The 20,837-nt window shown below is 46.4% G+C and overlaps 1 protein-coding gene and 1 pseudogene across 5 annotated transcripts; both read left to right on the top strand.

Annotated features, from left to right (window-relative positions):
- The first annotated feature begins 6 nt into the window (after positions 1 to 6).
- FKBP8 (FKBP prolyl isomerase 8) lies at positions 7 to 20,306 on the top strand. 5 transcript variants are annotated; one of them, XM_054979915.1, is made up of 9 exons: positions 7 to 91; positions 9,676 to 9,992; positions 10,927 to 11,096; positions 12,587 to 12,675; positions 13,996 to 14,213; positions 15,204 to 15,376; positions 16,111 to 16,188; positions 17,740 to 17,877; positions 19,119 to 20,306. In XM_054979915.1, the coding sequence occupies exons 2-9, from the start codon at positions 9,704 to 9,706 to the stop codon at positions 19,203 to 19,205; spliced, it is 1,242 nt and encodes a 413-aa protein (XP_054835890.1). In that variant the 5' UTR covers positions 7 to 91; positions 9,676 to 9,703; the 3' UTR covers positions 19,206 to 20,306. The 5 variants fall into 5 exon arrangements, with proteins under 5 accessions (XP_054835890.1, XP_054835894.1, XP_054835891.1 ...); XM_054979916.1 differs by lacking the exon at positions 7 to 91 and adding an exon at positions 2,392 to 2,425; XM_054979917.1 differs by lacking the exon at positions 7 to 91 and adding an exon at positions 2,488 to 2,546.
- LOC129329925 (septin-7-like) lies at positions 3,103 to 5,869 on the top strand (annotated as a pseudogene).
- Positions 20,307 to 20,837: the final 531 nt, after the last annotated feature.

Here is a 20,837-nt window from a genome sequence, read left to right as displayed (position 1 = left end):
CAGCGGGGCCGCGCTCGCTTCCGGGTTGGTGTTGGGGTCGCGTACGGCGTGACCTCGTGCGTGCGCCTGGCGCGCCGGAGTGAAAAAAAAGGTTGGTTTCTATGGCAACGCAGCGCCTTCCGCGTTTTTCTGCAGGCCACGCCCCCACACCCTGGCGGGGATTCTGGGTGGGGGAATTAGGAAGGCCTCTGGGCATGCGCCGACTGTATTGCTCTCATAGAGGTTAACGGGGAGGGGTCAGGATGTGGGACTTCGTTGCGCTTCTCTGGGTATGCTAGGAAGAAGAGGCCGCGGAGATGGCGCTCTCGTGCCTGAGCATGTGCAGAGGGCGTTTTCGACCTCAAGGCAGCACATGGTCCCAAATCTGTCTTCCAGGGTCTCTAGGCACGTACAAAGTGTATTTTCCTCAGAGACAGTTTAGCAAGAACCACCCGCTTTCCAGGAGTTCTGGATGTGTGGAACGCACATCTCCCGTATACAAGAGCCAGCCTCTCTTTTCCCTTGTGCCCATGCAGATGAAAGAAGGGAGTTGCAGGAACCCCTGGTAGATTTGCCAACTCTTGTTTGGGAAATTAGGAAGGAGAGGAACTTCAGCATGGTGTAATGCTATGGAGTCCGCTCTCCAAAGGAACATCTCTGTAGTCTGAAGATTAGATGCAATTCCAGATCTCCAGGTACTGCCAAGAGGTTGGTAACCCAGCCCATTAGATGTGCAGCTTGCATTTCCCCAGTGTAAACGAGATAGCCACATCTGGTTTTTCTGAGTCCAAAACATGCAGGGGAATATGTTCTCCTGCTAAATGTAGTAGAGCAGCCTCAACTATGCTCTCATTGCATAGTTACTCCCAACAAAAAAGTGTTTCTAGGCATATGTAGAATGTTTCGACATCAGAGTAAGTTTTAAAGTTTTTTTGTGTGTGGATAGAACAACTAACCAGTGCTTAAAAGCAATTCATATCCATTAACTCAGCTATCACAACAACTTTGTAAGGCAGGCCAGTCTGATTCTACCCATATTTCAAAGGGTAGAATATAAAAGGTAATAGTTTTTTTTTTTAAAGTTGGGAAATAAATTCCGAACAAATCAATCAAGTTTCCCCACCATAAACTGTACAAATGCTACTTGAACGGGTATATAATGAGGGAAACCCCAGGAACCTCACATTTGACAAAAATATATCAAACAACTTTAATCACAGATATCCATCTCATTCTATAAGAATACAAATTTAGTTCATACAAAAATACAAATTCAATTCATGTGATAATATTCAATTCATACAATATTGCCTATAGCCCACACTATATATGAATACAGCTAAAGTCCATACAATAGGACTAGGCTCAAGACCCGTGTAAGTCCAGTATATAAATATCAATAAGTGGCTAATGCGCCAATAACGAGTCCCGAGTAGCTGTAATTCCTGTGTAAATTTCAAGACGACTGCTGCCACGCTACGAGTGTAAGAGCCCCGGTCGGGACTCCCAACGAATGGTGCGTAAATTACAAAGCGGCTGGATCCGCGCTGAAGGTGCCAGAGCCACCGGAAAACTGAGCTTTTGACTGTTATGATTATAAGGTGGCCAAGAAGAAGGGTTTCCGAAACGAGCATTTGTAGCTGGCGGGCTCGTTGCCATCTGCCGGGAGACCCAGAGGGGGCTCTGGCACCTTCAGCGCGGATTCAGCCGCTTTGAAACTTTTGCACCATTGTTGCCATTTGCCGGGAGACCCAGAGGGGGCTCTGGGTCCTATTGTATGGACTTTAGCTGTATTCATATATAGTGTGGGCTATAGGCAATATTGTATGAATTGAATATTATCACATGAATTGAATTTGTATTTTTGTATGAACTAAATTTGTATTCTTATAGAATGAGATGGATATCTGTGATTAAAGTTGTTTGATATATTTTTGTCAAATGTGAGGTTCCTGGGGTTTCCCTCATTATATAGCTTTGATTGGAACCTGTCCCGTCTTATATGTAACTTGAACGGGTATGACTGCTGTTTTTTTAGCTGCCCTACCCCCACATTTTAATATATATTATTATATTATTTAAAATCCATCTTTCTCATTGAGAGTCAAGGGGGATTACACAGTATAAATCAATTCTATCAACAGCTGGGGCATTGAATAAACAGTACAATAGGGTAAGAATAGTAGAAATTTGAAGACAAGCAGAAATCCGATTCAGAGCTAGTCTTAGGTATTGCATTTTGTAATGGAAGTATACTTCAACTCACCCGTTTTCTCTCCTTTTTTAAAAAAGTGAAATCCTTTCCTGTCCCTTTAAGAATTCTCAGTCTGAAACAGGGCTTGAGGAACAGGTGAAGCAGCCAGTAGCATTGGTTGCCTGTAGTCAGCTGAGCAAGTGTAGGGCTCTGAGGGGGCGGGGCTGGAAAAAGAATCATATCTGGGACCAGGTGAGTGTTGCAACAAGCTTGCTGTTTGGGGAGGGGGCGGCGATCCTGGAAGGGGCCGGCTGCTTGCGCTTGTGAATTGCTTAAAAACCACAGGGGGTTGTTTTGGCAAAATTCTGAAAAGGTAGTGGCCTGGGGGTTTGCATTTGGGGCCCTTACCCAGTTCAGTCCCAACTTTCCAAAATAGGGGCTGATTGATTTATTTACATTGAATCCAGGACAGAAAGACTCTCAACCACGCTCGCTGTGGGTTGGCTGGGCTGGAAAGTTTGTGTGTGCTGGGGAGGGTGGGGGGGTGGAAGGGTTGATTTTTCTTTTTTCTTGATGATCAAATGAAACAGAAAGGTTTAAGAATGGAAATCTGAGTTTGCAAAGAGGAAAGGCTTTAAGGAAAGGCTTCATACCACCCCCGCCTACAGTTTGCCTTTCAAACCACTGCAAATCTCCTTGCCTTTCATCCTACTGCCTGTATTTCTCTCTCTCCTTTCACCTATTATGGCTGAAGTCTCGTGGGGCCTTTAAAGATTAACAGATCGATCATGGCATACTTTCTTGTGGACTAGTGCCCTCCCGGGCTGATGCGACTTTGGCCGATGCGAGCCTGACGCCGCAATAAATCTGTTAGGCACCTTCTCCCCCCCCCCCTTTTTTTTTTTTACTGCAACTGATTGGCTCCCACTATGGAAATAGTTTTAGGTGGGTAGCCGCCTTGGTCTGCCGTAGAACAGCAGGATTTGAGTCCAGTGGCACCTTAGAGAGATTTTCAGTGTGTGTGAGCTTTGTAGAGTCAGAGCTTCTTTCTTCAGACATGAATAGGAAATAGTCGCTGCTGATTTTCTGGAGTGAGCCTGTATTTATAGGAAATAATTGATGATTTTCTGGAGCCTGGATTTAAAGTCCATTGGGTTGAAATAAGTCCCCCAGAGCTAGGCTTGCCAACCTCCAGGTGGTAGCTGGAGATCTACTGGCACTGCAACTGATCTCCAGGACACAAAGATCAGTTCGCCTGGAGAAAATAGCTGCTTTGGGTGTGTGTGTGTGTGGCATTATACCCCCTCTCCTCCCCAAACCTCACTCAGCCCAGGATTTCCCGACCTGGAGCTGGCAACCCTATGTTCATGGAACAAAGCAGTCTTAAAACTAGTTTCAGGTAGGTAGTTGTGTTGGTGTACAGTAGAATAGTAGGATTTGAGTCCAGTGGCACCTCAGAGTCAAGCAAGATTTCCAGGGTATGAGCTTTTGAGATTCCTACTTGTGTCTGAAGAAGGGAGCTTTGACTCAACATGGGTTAAAACTAGGAAACAAACCGGACTGGCTGTGAATTTTCTCATGCCATCTTTCTTCTGATGAAGTGAGCTGTGACTCACGAAAGCTCCTACCCTACCACAAATTTTGTTAGCCTTATAGGTGCCATTGGACTCTTGCTCTTTCTCCTGTAGGTGTCTGGCTGCAACAACTCTGTCATAGGCAGAAGCTTTGAGCCTTCAAGCACGTTATTTTGTGGCTTATTCAAATTGGGAGTCTTGGGCAGAGGCACGCTTGGCGGGATCTCTCACCCTTGTGAGAAAATCCTTGATGGCTGGGGACTCTCCCTCAGGTTTCAAACGAGAGTGACCCAGCCCTTGTTAAGGCGTCCCCGCCCGTTTGCTCGTTAAAGCTCCTTCTCTTGGGTCACCTCCCGGCCTGAATTTCTGTCACGGCTTCCCGCCCGCTTGGCTTAGTACGCTTGCGGAGGCACAGTGAGGGTGTGCCGCAGTTACGCTGCTCAAACGGTGTGGGGGCTTTGAAGAATTGGGAGGCCGGTGGTTGGACTGCCAACCGTGGCTTGCACTGCCCTGGCGCTGTAAAGAGGGAAGGGGCCGCTTGTTGGCTCCACAGAGTCATAGCTGAGGGAAGGAACGGTGCCCTCTTTCAGGGGCTGTCAGCCCCATAGGCTCTCTGGATGAAGGATGTGTGGGGATACTTAATCTCCTCCATCCTTTTTACAGAAACTCTGTGAAGGCTTGAATTCACAGTGGGGGCATCTGGATTGGGGAAATCAACCCTCATCTGCTCATTGTTCCTGACAGACTTGAATTCATTCAAGACTTTCACGCGGTATGAAAAAGACTGTACATGTTGAACAGACCAGGGTTCTCATTCCAGAAAGGGATGTTCTGCTGTTTCTAACCTTAGTTGACACCCCTGTATTTGATGATGAGCTGGACAATAGCAATTGCTGGCAGTCAATTATTCACCGCATTGAGAGCAAGTTTGAAGACTCTCTCCGTGCAGAATTGCGTGCCAAAGGAAGCTGGGTAGCAGACACCAGAGTGCAATCTTGCCTGTTCTTAATTGCTCCTTCAGGACACGGACTCAAACCTTTGGATACTGAGTTTCTGAAGCAGCTTCATGAAAAAGTGAATATCATTCCACTTGTTGCCAAAGCAAACACGCTTACCCCTGAAGAATGCCAACAGTTTAAAAGAGAGATCATGAAAAAAATTCTAGAGCTCAACATTAAAATATATGAGTTCCCCAAAACAGGTAATGAAGAACAAAATAATTTGGTTAAAAATGGACTGTTTACCTTTTGCGGACATTGGTAGCAATACTATCCTTGAAGTCAGCGGCAGGAGAGTTAGGGGAGGCAGTTTCCTTGGAGAGTTGCCAAAATTGAAAATGGCACACACTATGACTTCATAATTCTAAGGAACATATTGATAAGAACTCACCCGCAGAACATGAACCAGGTCACTATGAGAAGTACAGAAGCAAGAAATCCGCAGCTGTTATATATAATGGGCCGGACAACAAATACAACACAGGGCAGTTAATGGAGAGTCTTCTTACATACGTGAAAGAAGAACGGAGAGCTCACGTGGCGAAGATGAAGAAAATGGACATGGAAATTAAACAGGAAATGAAGGTTGAAGAGAAAAAAACAGAAACAGAAGGCCTTGGAAGCTAAGATGCAACAGCTCCGTAAGCAAGAGAAGGCCCAACACAGAGAATTGAAAGAAACATGCCAGCAATTTTAAGTTGAGAAAAAGAACTGGGAAATCCAGCAATATATTTTGGAACAACAGAATTTGTCCAGACCTTTGGAAAAGAATAAGAAGAAATGGAATATATTTTAAATACACTTATCGACGACCAGTTATGTGGATAACTGAGTAGATATAAATGACCTGCCAACATCTTTTCCACACTGTGACACTGAGAGATCTCTGTCTTTTGGTGCTACACCTCTGAAGATGCCAGCCACAGCTGCTGGCGAAACGTCAGGAACTACAATGCCAAGACCACGGCAACACAGCCCGGAAAACCCACAACAACCATCGTTCTCCGGCCGTGAAAGCCTTCGACAATACATCAGTTATGTCTTAGTTGTCAATATTCCAGCCTGGGCATCATATGTTGAGTCTATGTGACAAATCATGCTTCAGTTGTATCCATATCTATGGATTTAACAGCATGTATTGATAGCTACAGATTTAATAACATGACTTTTTTGTTTTAGTGTTGATGGCAATTGAGATTCCTTGAATTGTTTAGCATCCTTTCTAAAAATAAAGTCATCTTAACACAAAAGAACATTTTACTCTTGTACAATCATGCTCTGGTGGATTGATTTGTTTTCACGATATTCCAGATTACAAGGACGTTTTCCTCAAGGATAAATTGCCATAATTTAATATGATCTATAATGTAATATATACATATAATATTAAAAATTTAATTTAGTGCAGCTTATATAATAACTTAGTTTAACACAGGTGACCTTGTTTTGACACTTTCATTGTTTAAATATACCCACGGAAAGGCAAACTTATAGGTTTATGGTGTTTTTTTGTTTTGGAATCCTTAAATATATGCTGCTCTCAATTAATAATTACTTTAGCCAGAATAATTTCATTACGACTTCATATTTGTAATAACATAATTTAGATATTTTCCCATATAAGTAGATGGTAGTTTCTTTCATATGGTAGGAACCAGTATTTTTCCTTTAATCTCCTTTTTACATTTTATGGTTAGTAACAGGAAAATGCATTTATTGGTCATTTCTGGGAGAGGGGGTATGTGGAGTTAACCACTGACATTTGACGTGTGCGCAGTCTGTCTACTGGAAATGAGACTCAAGTCCGTAACTTGCATTTAGCTGTATTCATGTATTGCATTTATATATTTTTATTTGTAAAAAGTCACATAAACAATATTGTGTCTGGGGGAAAGTTTTCCTGACACTTGGAGAGAATTGCCTTGCTACGGGCAATCTCGAGGGTGGCTGTTTCTAATTGCTCTTTCCTATTTTACCTATGGGGTATTTAAGCTGTGCTGAGTGATTTGGCCAAGGTCCTTCCCCCCTTTGAATAATTTGGGGTTTTCAAACTGGAAGGCACAGCAATGAGAAAAGAACAGATCAACTGAAATTCTGTGGCTTGTCCTGCCATCCAGTCGCTGCTCAATCACCACCTTCCCAAACCCGTTCTTCCTGCGTCGCTCTCTTCCTTGGGGCTTGGGTGTTTCTTCCCTGTTATTTCTGGAGCTGTCGATGTCATTCCATCGCTCCCACCCCCATCTCTTGGTTAACAACAAGTGCAAATCTTGCACCTGACTCCTTTGACAGTGGGGTGATGGTTGGTTGGGCTTGCTGGCCCCACTCTTTTTAACAAGGAAGACATCTAAGTAGCTGTTAGAGGCTCTGGTTTGAATCTCTGCTGTGCCACTAATTCTCTTGGTGGCCTTGGGAACGTCTCTCCTGGCCTTGGCTCTCCCGTCTGCAGTGTGGGAATATTAATTCCAGCCTGCCTCCCAGAGCCTGAGGGATCATTGCGACTCTGTGCCCTTCCCCTGTAATTTCGGTTTTCAGATCTCCCACAACTAATAATATATAATAATAACATTGTGTATTGTTCTCCAATCTGCACACTATGGTTTTTCTTTTTTTAAAAAAACACCCTCGCTATCACCTGTTGCAAAATCAAAAAGAGTCCAGTAGCACCTTTAAGACTAACCAATTTTATTTTATTGTAGCATAAGCTTTCGAGAATCAAGTTCTGTTCATCAGATGCCTGATCCGAACTGGTCAAATACAGAAGAGGAGGGGAGGGGAAAGAACAGGACATATATCACAAGAAGACAGGATGCAATTAGCGTGAAGGCAATCAAAACATTCCTTTGCTTGTAAATGTAAACATCTCCTTTTGGTGTGGAGTCAGTTTGCCGCAGTGAAGGTATACAATTCCTATGTAGTATAAGCCCTCGGTAAGCACAGCTCTGGCGGGGAGAGCTGTGGTTATCGAGGGCTTATACTACATAGGAATTGTATACCTTCACTGCGGCAAACTGACTCCACACCAAAAGGAGATGTTTACATTTACAAGCAAAGGAATGTTTTGATTGCCTTCACGCTAATTGCATCCTGTCTTCTTGTGATATATGTCCTGTTCTTTCCCCTCCCCTCCTCTTCTGTATTTGACCAGTTCGGATCAGGCATCTGATGAAGAGAACTTGATTCTCGAAAGCTTATGCTACAATAAAATAAAATTGGTTAGTCTTAAAGGTGCTACTGGACTCTTTTTGATTTTGCTACTACAGACTAACACGGCTAACTCCTCTGGATCTATCACCTGTTGCTATTTTACAACATGTATGTTTGAACTAGGTGTTTAAAAAATGGATTCGGGGCTGATTATCTAAATAAAGCAGTGGCTTTGGGACATTTAGTCTTGAAGGAGCAATTTATCATTGAGATATTTCTGCCTGTCTACACTGGGAATCACTGCGTTGTAGTGGATAGTGAAACTTGTTCATAGGGCATGCGGTCCATGCAGGGCACAGGCTGGATCATGTTGTCCCAGATATAGTATTAGGACGAGCAGGTGTTGTTGGGCAGCTGTTGAGGCCCCATGAATTTGAGAGGGTCTGCTGTTACATAGCAGCAGCATCAATGCCTACCCTTTCTCTTTGTGCAGTCACAGCGGTGGGACCAAGTCCACCCCTTCTCCCTCCCTTGGTAGGCATACCGCCTCCTGCCCTCCGCTTCTGCCAGGTGGTCAGTGGGCATGGCAAACAGGATTTGTACTTCTGCCATCCGTGAGAATATGGACAAACTCCATCCATGGAAGGTTTTTCCCTGATTACAAACAGAGCTGTTGAAATAGGAGTTTCTGTGCCTTAGGAACTGGTGGCTGCCCTGTTACTGTTTAGGGGAGGGCCCATGACTCAGTGATAGATCATCTGCTTTGCATGTAGAAGCTCCCAGGTTGAATCTCCAGGCAAAAGAATCTAGTGGTAGGCAATGTGACGGACTTCTGCCTGAGACCCTGGAGAAATACTGCCAGTCTGAGTCGACAAGACTGACTTTGATGGACTGATGGTCAGATTTGGTATAAGGCAGCTTCATGTGAAATACTTTTTGCTGCTTTGCCTTTTTCTGTCCCTGTAGTGGCTGCTGATACCTCAGATTCACACATTGAGCAATTGAACACACTTATGTTCTGCAGATTTCTTAATTAAATCTCCATTGCAGGAAAATTAATTAGCAGCATCAGATAAAACTTTCTGAGTGATGTGTTGGATGTAAGAAATGGGAAAAGCAGATATTAATCATCCATTATACTGACACACAGTAAAAATGTTTACAGTGCAATCCTATGGAGAGTTACTCCAGTCTAATCCCATTGACTTCAATAGGCTTAGACTGGAGTAACTCTCCATAGGATTGCACTGCTAGTCAGCCAAAAGGGTAAAACAAAAAGATTTATCACAAACTGAATGTTTCAAACTAAGCAGACGTTGTGGGAGGAGGTTCCGAAGGCAAATTGCCATTGCCAAGAAAGCCTTTTGTCTCTTCTCGGCACCATCTTAGCTCACAAGGGGTTGGGAAACAAAGCAGGAGATCTTACCTGGCTCCAAATTTTTTAGGGTTTTCTTAGCCAGCATTTTGAAACATGCTGAAAGCAAATAGACAACGGTGGTGTTCTTTTAAAACTGGCAAAATGTGTTCCTGCACCAACCAACCATCTTGCCTGTTGTGTTTTGTTTTCTTCAAGCTTCTGAATGCGTCTTCAAGGGTAGCATTGCAGTGGTCCAGCCTGGATGTGTTCAGATTGCAGATAACTAGCCAACTTGTGCTTCTTGTGAACGTTGGCATACCAGCCAGATTGGGCAAAGGCCTCGTGTGTCAGATCTGGCTCCCTAACTGTATGACAGCTAGTTGAATAAGACCGGGAACACTCTTTATCTGCCTGCCCTTTTTTTCACAGCTTGGCTGATACATTGAGCTCCAGCACCATGGCCTCCGGTGGGGACAGTCCTGATGACGTTTCTTCGGACTGGGCTGGCACTAGCCTCGACCTGACCTCACCAGAGCTCGCAAAAGCCAGCTCTTCCATGATGGACAGTGGCGAAGACTTTGAAGTCCTGGATGATGAGGAAGAGGAAGACATGAATGGCCTTCCTCCACTGGAAGATGTGCCCACCAGCAAGACGACAGCAGCTAAAGATGCAACCGAAGGATCCGCATCAGAGCACCCTGCCGAGGAAGGCTCTCCTGCTGTGGAGGAGTGGATGGATGTACTGGGTAAAATAGCTCTTTGTTTCTGGACCAGGAATGTGCTTTTACGGCAGGCAGGAATTCAGCTAGTGCAGGGGAAGTGGGATTTGAACTCAGGTCCCGCGCCGTAGTCTGCCATAATCTTGTTCCTCCAGCTTCTCCTTTTTGCTTCCCCTGTTCTAAATCCATACTGTGGGCTCCTAGGAACAGAGAACTGGTTGTTTGTTTGTTTCCCTTTATGCATTTAAAGTACAGTATAGCCTGCATTTGAGCCACAATACAGTTCTTCTTCAATACAGTTTTTAAGAATCCATTAGCCTGTCTGGCTGAAACTGTAAAGAAACAAACAAAAGCCAATTAACACATTAAGTGTAAGAAGCTTTTTTATGATGTTCTGAAAGTTTCACACACGTGCTGATGGCATTGGTGAAATAATGGCAATACTGTGTGAAAGGTAGTAATAATGATAGAAGGTGTTATTGATATTAATAAAGAGCAATGATAATGAATCAGGAAGGTCTTGGATAATAGTAGTAGTACATTATAATAGTAGTTATTCTTGGAACCAGGGCTGGGCTTACCATAAGCTACACCCCCTCTACACTTTTGTCTCCAGCCGCTGATATTCACTGATAGATTGCCTCTGTACATGCAGGTTCCAGTTAGATGTCCTGGCAAGGAAAGGGGAGAAGATATGGGGGCTTTTAGAGAAGAAAAACAGTGAGGGATGGGGAAATGAGATGCCCCCTGCGAATCTCTGTAGTCCCCCCGCCCCACCTTGTAATTTTATAGATCTCTGTCATATCCTCCTCTGTTCATTTTCCCCTTGAAGTAAAAACCCCCAAATTCTTTAGCTTTTTTCCAGAAGGCAGATGCAGCCACCTCTTGATCATTCTGGGTGCCTTTTCTGTACCTTTTCCAGCTTTTGCTAAAACTGTTCCGCCTTCCTGTTGTCCTTCAGGGAGCGGTTTGTTGAAGAAGAAAGTCATCGTTGCTGGGCAAGGCAGGGAGACCCGGCCGGTTAAGAATCAGAATGTTACAATTCGATTAAAAGCTACGCTGGAAGATGGCACGGTGGTGGAGGAGAATCCCAACCTCACGTTCACGCTGGGCGATTGCGATGTCATCCAGGTGGGTGTGCGTGTACAAACAAAGAAATTCTTCGTTGCCCAGTCCCTGCCTCCCTGGCAACAGATTCCCCCCTTTTTTTGTTTGTTCGTTCAATTTCAGCAAATGCAAGTTGGGCTTGGTGGCAGCTTGACATGGTGCAGTGGTTGCAGTGTCGGACTAGGGTCTGGGAGACCCAGGTTCGAATCCCCACGCTGCCATGGAAGCTCACAGGGTGACCTTGGGCCAGTCACACCCTCTCACCCTTACCTCCTCAAAGGGTGGTTGTGAGGATGAAATGGAGGAGAAGAGAATGAGGTCAGCCACTTTCTGTCCCCACTGGGGAGAAATTTCTGGCAGGGGATTAGTGAAGTAAATACATAAATAAATGTGGATCCTTCTGTACTTGCTGAGAACTTGTGGCTTGAGCACACAGAGAGAAAAGCATTAGATCAGCCCACCACCACGTACTTTCCGGTCTAAACATGGGGACGTTTTCTGCTGTAATGTCTGGTGCAAAGTATATCCAGTTTTCACCCCAGAGATGTTAAAGGACAGAGTGATCCCCGCTCCCAGTGCCCATCATAACATCATTTTTACCGAAAGAGCAACCTGGCCGTATGAAGTCGCTTTCTGCCAAGCCAGACTCTTGATCCGCCAGGCCTCTGCCTGGCAGCAGTTCCCCAGGCCTGCCACCTCTGACCCTTCAAGAGGATATGCCTGGGATTGAACCTTGGGCCTCCAGCATGCCGATTATCGGCTTCAGCTATGACTGCTTAGCCTAACTTGTTCATACAGGACAGGGGTGGCCAAACTTGCTTAACGTAAATGTCAGATGTTTGAGAGCCGCAAGACGTGATGCATTGAAGTGACTTCAGAGGAAGAGGTGAGTTTGGGGGAATGTCTTGAAAGTGGCATCACAGGAAGGGGTGGGGTTTTGGTGCAGTATGCTGGAAGTGACATCATCAGAAGGGGTGACGCTTGGGAAGAGCCATCACCTGATCTTTGACAAAAGTGATATCGCATCCTTGATAGGCTTCACCCCCAAAGGGGTGTCCCCAGGTATTTTCTGAGTCGGACCTGTGAAAGACATGGAAAGAAAGAAGGAAGGGGAGGGAGGGAAAGACATGGAAAGGGGAAAGGAGGGAAGGAAATAAACTAAACTAAAATAAGCTGTACGGCTACAGCGATACTCAGAGACCTCTGGGAGCCGCACAATATGTCTAGAAGAAGCCGCAGTTTGGCCACCCTTGATACAGGACAATATTATTTGTTTGCTGTCCTGGGTTTTGGGCAAAGCCTAATCGTTCCTAGTACCTGCCTGGAGATGGCGGGGAAGGGTCATGGGGCCTTTTGCGCCCACAGGAGGTGTGGAACCCACTACTCGGGGGTCATTCCCCCCACCCCTTTTTCTCTTTTGAGAGAATTCCAAACGGCTATCTAGTAATTCTGCCCCCCCCCTCACCTTTCCCCAAACACACACACACAACTTTGAAACCTTAATTTCTTTGCAGGCCTTGGACTTGTGTGTGCAGCTAATGGAGACGGGGGAAACAGCCCTCATTCTGTCGGATTCGAAGTATTGCTTTGGCTCACAGGGCAGGTACGTGGCGAGGAAGCGAAGCGTACGGGCTGATGGTGGGGGGCATGTTTGGAAAGAGCAGGGGAACTGTTGAAGGCTTTGCAGCCCGTTCCTTACAAGGAAAGGCTAAATAATAATTGACTTTGTACTTGGGTTGGGGTGGGGGGGTGCCTAAGGGGATAGTAGTGGTTTATAAAGCTATAAATGGTCTAGAAAGATTGAACAAACACACTCTGTCTCTCTCTCTCTCTCTCTCACACACACACACACACACACACACACACACGAAGCTCCTGTATACTGAATCAGACCCTTGGTCCATGGAGGTCAGTATTGTTTACTCAGACTGGTAGTGGCTCTCCAGGGTCTTGGGCAAGGTCTTTCACATCACCTACTATCTGCTCCTTTTAACTGGAGATGCTAGGTATTGAACCTGGGACCTTCTGCCTGCCACTAAGCCAAGATATGCCCCTTCCCCTTGGATTGGATGGAGAGAAATGTTTTCCTCTCTCTTTGAGAGAGAGAGAGAGAGAGAGAGAGAGAGAGAGAGAGAGCCAGTTTGGTGTAGTGGTTAAGACCGCGGGACTCTAATCTGGAGAACCAGGTTTGATTCCCCGCTCCTCCACTTGAAGCCAGCTGGGTGACTTGGGTCAGTCACAGCTTCTCGGAGCTCTCTCAGCCCCACCCACCTCACAGGATGATTGTTGTTGTGGGGATAATAATAACGTACTTTGTAAACTGCTCTGAGTGGGTGTTAAGTTGTCCTGAAGGGCGGTGTGTGTTTTTTTTCAAATCAAAAAGGCACAGTCATAGAAGATAGTTCAGTCTGTGGCTGATAGCCATGACATCTAATAGAACCTCCATGTTCAGAGGCAGTGGACCTAAATGCCAATTGCCAGAGGTCAAAGAACCGGAAAGGGCTGTTGCTTTTGGGCTGAGGTGGCACAAAGGCAGACACATCCGCTCAGATGTGTCTGGCTGGTCTCTGCTGGAAACAAGGCATTTGACTAAGATGGACGGATGTGAGGGCGATCTGGCTGCGACATCTGTCACCCCATTGATCGCCAGGGTTCATTCGGCTGATCTGGCTAGTTAGGCAGTTGTCCCCTTCCTCCCTCACCGCTCCATGTGCGTCCCTCCCGAAGCTGCGCGCTCGGTGGAAGAGGACGACCATCCCAAATAGAAGGAGTGTACCATTCTTCAATCAAGGGTATATGATAGCTGCACTCCCCTGCTAGAACCTCCAAACAAGCTCAAGGTCAATTTGACTAAGATGGACAGTTGGTTTGACTCTGCAGAGAACTTCATTGGTGATGATCTTTCTTTGATCTGATTGCATAGAAGCCCGGATGTGCCTCCAGATGCAGCCCTCACACTTGAAGTGGAGCTGCTGGCGGCGCAGGACGCCCCAGACTTAGAACTGCTCAGTGGGAAAGAGAAAGTAGATTTAGCCAACCACAAGAGGGAACGGGGCAACTTCCACTACCAGCGAGGAGATTACGTGTTGGCCATCAACTCTTACGACGTTGCCCTGAAGGTTATTGGCTCCAGTTCCAAAGGTACCCAAAGCCTGCTGTGCAAGGTGGTTTTTGTTTGTTTCTATTATTTATAGGCTGCCTTTCTCACTCAAACTTGAAGTGGGTTACACGGAGTAAGCGCTGTCACTAAGATCTAATTAGCAATGTAATAGGACTGGGACTGCAGGACTCTGGAAGAGATGTATGCGTGAACTGTTCACCAACTGTGTACCCCAAATCTTGCAGATTTTACCACTTACCGAAATGGTGGCAGGATCTGGCTAACATCTCTCTCATGTGCTTCAGTGGTTCTCAGACTGTCCTGTGAGATGGGCTGCCAGGAACCTCGTCCATGACATTGGATACATCCACGACTGTATGCTTCTTAGGTCAGGGGAGTCTTATGCAGGATCAGAGTCTCAGGCAGGATCGATGCCCCCTCTTCCAATATACATTCGAGGGCGCCATCCTGAGAGCATGCGTTTCCTGGGATATCCTTTGTTCTGCAGCAGTCAGATGGGGAGGAAGCCCAGTAGCATCTCCCTTGCCTAAGAAACAGAGCCTTATTAGTTGGGCAAAGTGGAAAGTGGGACTTTTGTAAGCAATATTAACCAGATTGTTACAAATCTATGAGAAAAATACCTCCTCTTCATTCCTAAGGACCCATCAAGAAAAGAAAGATAATTTTGAGTTTTGAATGCAGCTTGTCCTCAGTTGTAATCCAAAACTGTGCCTTGGGTATCAACCCCCCCCCCCCCCAAATCCTTGGCTTACGGCGAGTGAGTTTTGCAAAGCATCTAAGGGTTAGATGCTTAGTTTTAAACAGGTTTTCATGCATCCAGGTTCTGTGAAATCGCTTCTCCCACCCTTCAGCTTCTCTCAAATGCTAGATTTGGGGCAGTGGTGATCGTAGAAGGTGCAATTAGGGGTTGCGTTTCCTTGTAAAATGGGAATAAAGGATTATTGAAACAGCCCGTAGTGGAGAACCCAGCCCCATTTCAGGGTGCAATCTTTGCCTTTTGCTTGCTGCAGTCAACTTCAGCTCAGAGGAGGAGGCCGAGCTGTTGGACGTGAAGGTGAAGTGTCTGAACAACTTAGCTGCGTCTCAGTTAAAACTAGACCATTACGAAGCGGCCTTGAGATCCTGCAATCAGGTGCTGGAGCAGCAGCCAGACAACATAAAAGCCCTCTTTCGGAAAGGAAAGGTAGAGCTTGGGCACAGGGATGGGGGCGGGGGGTGTCTGTTGGAGAACTCGTTCTCGGGAGTTTTTTTAGCATAGAATTCTGGGTAGGAATGTACCAAGTTTATTATTTTAAACAACCATATCTTTATTGTAAGATACATACCTTGCCTCTCAGCCATAGGCTTCCATGTAAGATGCATAAAAATTACAATAAAAATTTTGTAAAAGAAAAATTAACTAAGGCCTGGGTAAAACAAAAAAGTCTCTTGGCTTGACTTTTAAAAGTGACAAACAAAGAGCAAAATCTACAGGCATTATCTATGGGAGGCCCTATTTTGATGGGTGGGGGATATGGGTGAAATCTTGGACAGGTTCATGCAGGCAGTTTCATATTTATTATATTATCATTATTGCAGTGCTGTTTCATATGGTTGAAATCTGCGCAACAGCCTTTTAACATTAAATAGAAATCATCGCACAGCCATGTTGGTCCATGTAGACTCCCCCCCAAAAGAACAAAATCCATGCCATAGTTTTTATTGGCCCAACCAAATTAGCTCTAAAGTTTGCACAGTGTTTTGTGCCAGTTTGGTTGGTCCCATAAAAGCTGTGGCATGGATTGTGTTCCTATAAGGTCATCCAGTATTATGATCCACCAATTATTCTCGGAGAGGGGGAGGGAGGTCCTCTTTCTGGGCTTGTCTGCTTGCTCGCTGACACCAGCCACAGTTGTGTTTTGGCTGCTTCCCTCCTAGGTCTTGGCTCAGCAAGGGAGGTACAGCGAGGCAATCCCTATCCTGAAGGCAGCGTTGAAGCTGGAGCCATCCAATAAGGTAGGCAGTGGGGATCTTGTGCCTATAGCAGGTCATGGGTTGGTGAGTCGCCCGTGAATGCCAACTTGGCAAACAGACCTGCCCAGAAGTTGTGATTTCCAACTGGACCTGATACCCTGATCAGAAAAGGAGGGCGGTGTCACACAGTTCCTAGTTCACTTTTGGAACTCCCCGCCACAGGAAGTGGTGATGGCTGGCGGATTAGACGGTTTTATTTTTTTAAAGGGTTAGACAAATTTTGTTAGCCATGGTACTTAAATGGGGTGTCTGCATGTCAGTTGTTGAGGGTATGTACATTTGGACGGGGCTTTTTCCTTCGTGCTCTTCTTGTGAATTTCTCAGGTGCATTTCACCAGCCGCTGGTTGAAACAAGATGGGCTATCTGTATCCTTTGGTCTGATCTAGCAGAGCTCTTTGAGCACTAGAAATGGCACTGCTGGATGTGACCAGATGCTCGTCTTGTTCTGCATTCTGCTTCTCACCTCCCTCAGGAATCCCAGAAAAATGAACTCCTTTCTCCATTCTTTGTTTCCTTCACCTGGCTCTTGCAGATAGACTGCCTCTGAACAGGGAGATTCCATTTAGCCCTCATTTGTAACAGCCATTGATAGACTATACTTGATGAATTTGTCCACTCTCCTTTTTTCTTAAAGCGAATGACCTTTGTAACAGTTAGGAGCTTTTTTCATCCTGGACACCTACTCACATCCTAGCCTGTGTGTCTTGTAGAACTGTAATTGTAAAGGCCCAGGGCTCATTTCGAGGGGGAACGCGCTGGAACACAGTTCCGGCAGTTCCCCAAAGAGGTCACATGTCAGGTGGCCCCACCCACCTGACTCTCGGCCATTTGGGGCTCATTTCGTCCTGGACTGGGGCCAAAACGGCCTGGATCGGGCCTTGGATGGGTGGTGGATCACTCTCCCGCTCAGCAGTGGCCCAATCCTGACCATTTTGGGCCCCCTTTTCAGCCATTTTCAGCCCCTTTTTGCCATTTTGGGCCCAATTTCGGCTCTGAATGGCCAGGATTGGATCCAAAGCAGCCAGGATAGGCGATGTCAGGGGGTGTGGCGTATGCAAATCAGTTATGCTAATGACACATTTCCGGTGATGGCAAGGGGCATGGCACATGCTAATGAGTTATGCTAATGAGTTCCTCCAGCTCTTTTTCTATGAAATGACCCCTGTAAAGGCCTGTCTGGATTGGCTTTGGGAATTCAAGGTTAAGGGTTTGCTCGCTTGCAGTTACCAAGGACTTGTCTATACAGCTTCCCTGATTGGCTTTCCCCACGGCGTGAACTTCAGTGTGGCTAGATATTAGACCCAGTAGCCGTGCAAGGCTGCAGCATCCAGAAGGGCTGCCTGTTCCGTAAGCCCCTTGAGGCAACGTGTTTCGCATGGCAGCCTCCCCTTAAACATCCTGGCCCCAGTACAGAGTACCTTGACTCCAGTAGCAGGAATATGGAGAGCCTCCTAAAGTGGTTTCTTAAAAATCTGCCCCAGAACATATTTTGGAGAGTTGGTGACATCTCCCTCTCTTCTGTTGGCCCCCAGACGATCCACATGGAGCTCTCAAAGCTGGCAAAGAAGCACGCCGACCAAAAAAGCGTGGAGACTGAGATGTACCGCAAGATGCTGGGGACTGCTGGCTCCAGCGGACCCCCTGCTAAGTGTAAAGATAAGTCCTCCCGGGTAGGTGGAGAGGAGTATGTCCCATGGGACCCGGAGAGGGAAGGACTTTTCATTGAGTTGTGCTTTCAGTTGGGGGAGGCCTATGTCATTGTTTGACCTGCTGGCATGACGTGTTCACAGACCAGGTGTTCAGGGAACTAAAGTTCTGGAGTCTTTCTCAGGAGGCTGCCATACTTTTTCAAGGGCTGTGTTGAAGCTTAAGGGAGCCAGGTGTGAGTCCCATGGTGTTGTGCTCAAGCATTAGGAGTACTTTTAACAAGGGCTGGAAAGTGCTGGGAGGGTGTGTAGAGAGAGGTTAAAATTCACATCTCCATTTGAACCAGCTCTTCGGCTCCTGGCTTCATGTTCATGTGGTGCCATAGGAAGTGCTTTAAGGAAAAATGGTTAGCAAAGCAGAGTGGGAGCTGCACTGAAGAAGTGCAGTTTAGAGAGGAGGAGAGAGGAAGCAAAGACTCTTTATGCTTTTGTATTAATCTTTCATAGTCCAGGTGAGCCTGATTTCGTCAGGTCTCGGAAGCTAATCAGGGTCGGCCTTGGTTAGTAATTGGATGGGAGACCTGCAAACCAGGTTTGCAGAGGCAGGCAATGGCAAACCACCTGTTAATCTCTTGCCTTGAAAACCCTGCCAGGGCTTGCCATAAGTCAGCGGTGACTTGAGGGCACTCTCCTCCACCGTTATCTGTCATGTGTGGTGTTCTTTTCCCTACCACATTTTTAGTCCTCTCTTGTCCCATGAACTAAAATAAGCTCCAAATACTTTTCCTCTAGAAGAGATTCCCAGTCCCTTTGTTCATTTTGTTTACGGTTTGACCAGTTCTGCCATATTGACACAATGGCAGCTGTTATTATTTGGCCTGTATACGCTTGTTCATGTATTCAGAGTACTTTCTAGGTGTTATTTTGTAATCGTGACAACATTCCTGTAAGGTCGGTCAGTACCGTTATCCCCATATGGTGGATGGGGTTGGGTTGAATGATATGCCTAAGGCCAGCTAGCAAGTCTATGGCAGAGGCAAGATCTGAATTAGCAGCCTCTGGGATCTCGGCTCGTTCTCTTCACTGCTATATGCCTCCCCAGCTCTAGCTCACAGCCACCTGCAGTATTCCAAATATGGGTGTACCATAGGTTTTGTGATTTTATTGGGAAGCAAATTTGAATACTGATCCTAGTTTGTATTTCCTGTGCCCATCAGTCTGGCTTCTAGCACTGAAAACTGTTTTTCTCCTTCTCTTTTCCCCAGGCTATTCCTTGGAAGTGGCTGTTTGGTGCCACAGCCGTGGCATTAGGAGGCGTGGCCTTGTCAGTCGTCATAGCAGCCAGGAACTAGCACCGTTGGCCAATAGCACATTTTGGCACGCGAGGCCCCGAGACTGGCCCTTCCCCCTTCCCCCTTTCTCCCCATACTTGGCCCTTGATGATCGCTACACAGCTTGGACTGTTAGGGTGGCTTGGGGGGGGGGGAGGTCTTTGCTTCTGCATTGAAATACCACTGAACTATTCCATGGGAGCTGCCCCCTTCCCCAGGTGGCAGTGAAGGCCTAGCAGTGACTGTATGGCTGCTGGGTGCAATGCCAGGGGTGAGAAAGGGCCTGGAAGCATTGGGAGTATTGGGAGACAGGAAAACTGGACACACACGTCTCCCCAACCCCCTACATTGGACACGCTGCACAAACCTTTTTTGGGGTGTGTGCAGGTGTCTCATTCCCCCCTCCCCTTCTTTCCCAGGCCTCTGGTTCTTATTTTTGCTCCAATCATCCTCTGTAATCCTCTTTGCGAGTGAAAGGAGTGCTGCGATAATCAGGCTACTGGGAGACCATGAAACATAAATGGAGAAGAAGCCAGTGGCTGCTCTAGGGGAGGGGGAAGGTTAGAGGCTGGTGGCTGCATTGACTTTAATTCTGGGAAAAGGAGCTTTGGGGGGCAGTTCTGAGCTGCTTTGGGCTACTAGAATACTCAGGGCTGACAAACAGCCTGTACTTTTTTGGGGTATGTTATCTTACAAGTACCCTCCTCTACAGGAGCAAACAAATTGATGCTTGAATGTGGATCCTGCTGTCTTGGTTGCCTCCTCAACCTGCAAGACAAGCAATTTCCCTCTTTCTGCCAGGCGTGCACCACATGCTCTTGGAGTGTGCCTGTGGCCTCCCTGCAGAGGTCAAAGATCAGGCCGGTCCCTTCCACCCCCTCGAATCTCTGCCTGTCAAGACTGCCAAGCGGCATTTTGTTTCCCTGTCCCCACAGTCTTCACTATCATGCCAGCGGCCCTTTGTTGGCATCTCTTAGTGCCAACCTTAGCTAGACCCGCTTTACCTGGATAAATATATTTTTTCCAAAGATACTGGGAGGTTTTTTTGGCCTTCTGTCAAATATAAACTGTGAACTAACAACATCCCCTCCGCCTTCAATAAATAAATGCCTCTCAACCGTCTTGCCTTCTCTCAGTCCTCTTATTTATTCTGGGAGAGACACTGGGGCGCTCTTTAAAATGGAGGGGAGTTTGCATCGTTGGTAATGAATATATAGAGGGGGAGAGGGAGAAGTCGGTTTTTAGATTCCTCGCTGATTGAGCTGCAGTGCCCTAGACAATAATCTCTCTACGGTAGATGCTTGCTTCTCCCTATAATGTTTGCAAGCAGTTAGATTGGGGCCATTTCCCTGCCCAGCTCCATTTTCTGGAAGCTACAAGGGAGGGGGGGGGGTGGGATGGAGAGTGAAAGGTGTCCTAGATGCTGCCTCGTCTGTAGGGAGTCCTCCATTTCTAGTGCATGCACACCCCTGTGCCACACAAAAACCTGGGAGATGCCATATCAGGAATGTAAAAACAGAAGCTACCCTAACAGGGTGTAAAATCTATCTAGTATGCTTTTCCCCACCCTTCCTCCAAAGATAATTCTGAGTAGCATAAAAAGGTTACTCCCGTCTTGTTTAATACTCAAAACAAACTTGGGGGAACAGAGTG

The sequence above is a fragment of the Eublepharis macularius genome, chromosome 5 (genome assembly GCF_028583425.1).
Source record: "Eublepharis macularius isolate TG4126 chromosome 5, MPM_Emac_v1.0, whole genome shotgun sequence".
In the NCBI taxonomy this organism is placed as follows: Eukaryota; Metazoa; Chordata; class Lepidosauria; order Squamata; family Eublepharidae; genus Eublepharis; species Eublepharis macularius.
Note: the sequence above shows the minus strand (reverse complement) of the source record. Positions and strands in the feature narration are given on the sequence as shown.

Bases quoted from the DNA above. Each gene is read 5' to 3' on its own strand.
- FKBP8 (XM_054979915.1), top strand. From the start codon at position 9,704: ATGGCCTCCGGTGGGGACAGTCCTGATGACGTTTCTTCGGACTGGGCT. The intron at 9,993-10,926 runs GTAAAATAGCTC...GTTGTCCTTCAG, and splicing joins GGAGTGGATGGATGTACTGG to GGAGCGGTTTGTTGAAGAAG. The intron at 15,377-16,110 runs GTAGAGCTTGGG...CTTCCCTCCTAG, and splicing joins CCCTCTTTCGGAAAGGAAAG to GTCTTGGCTCAGCAAGGGAG.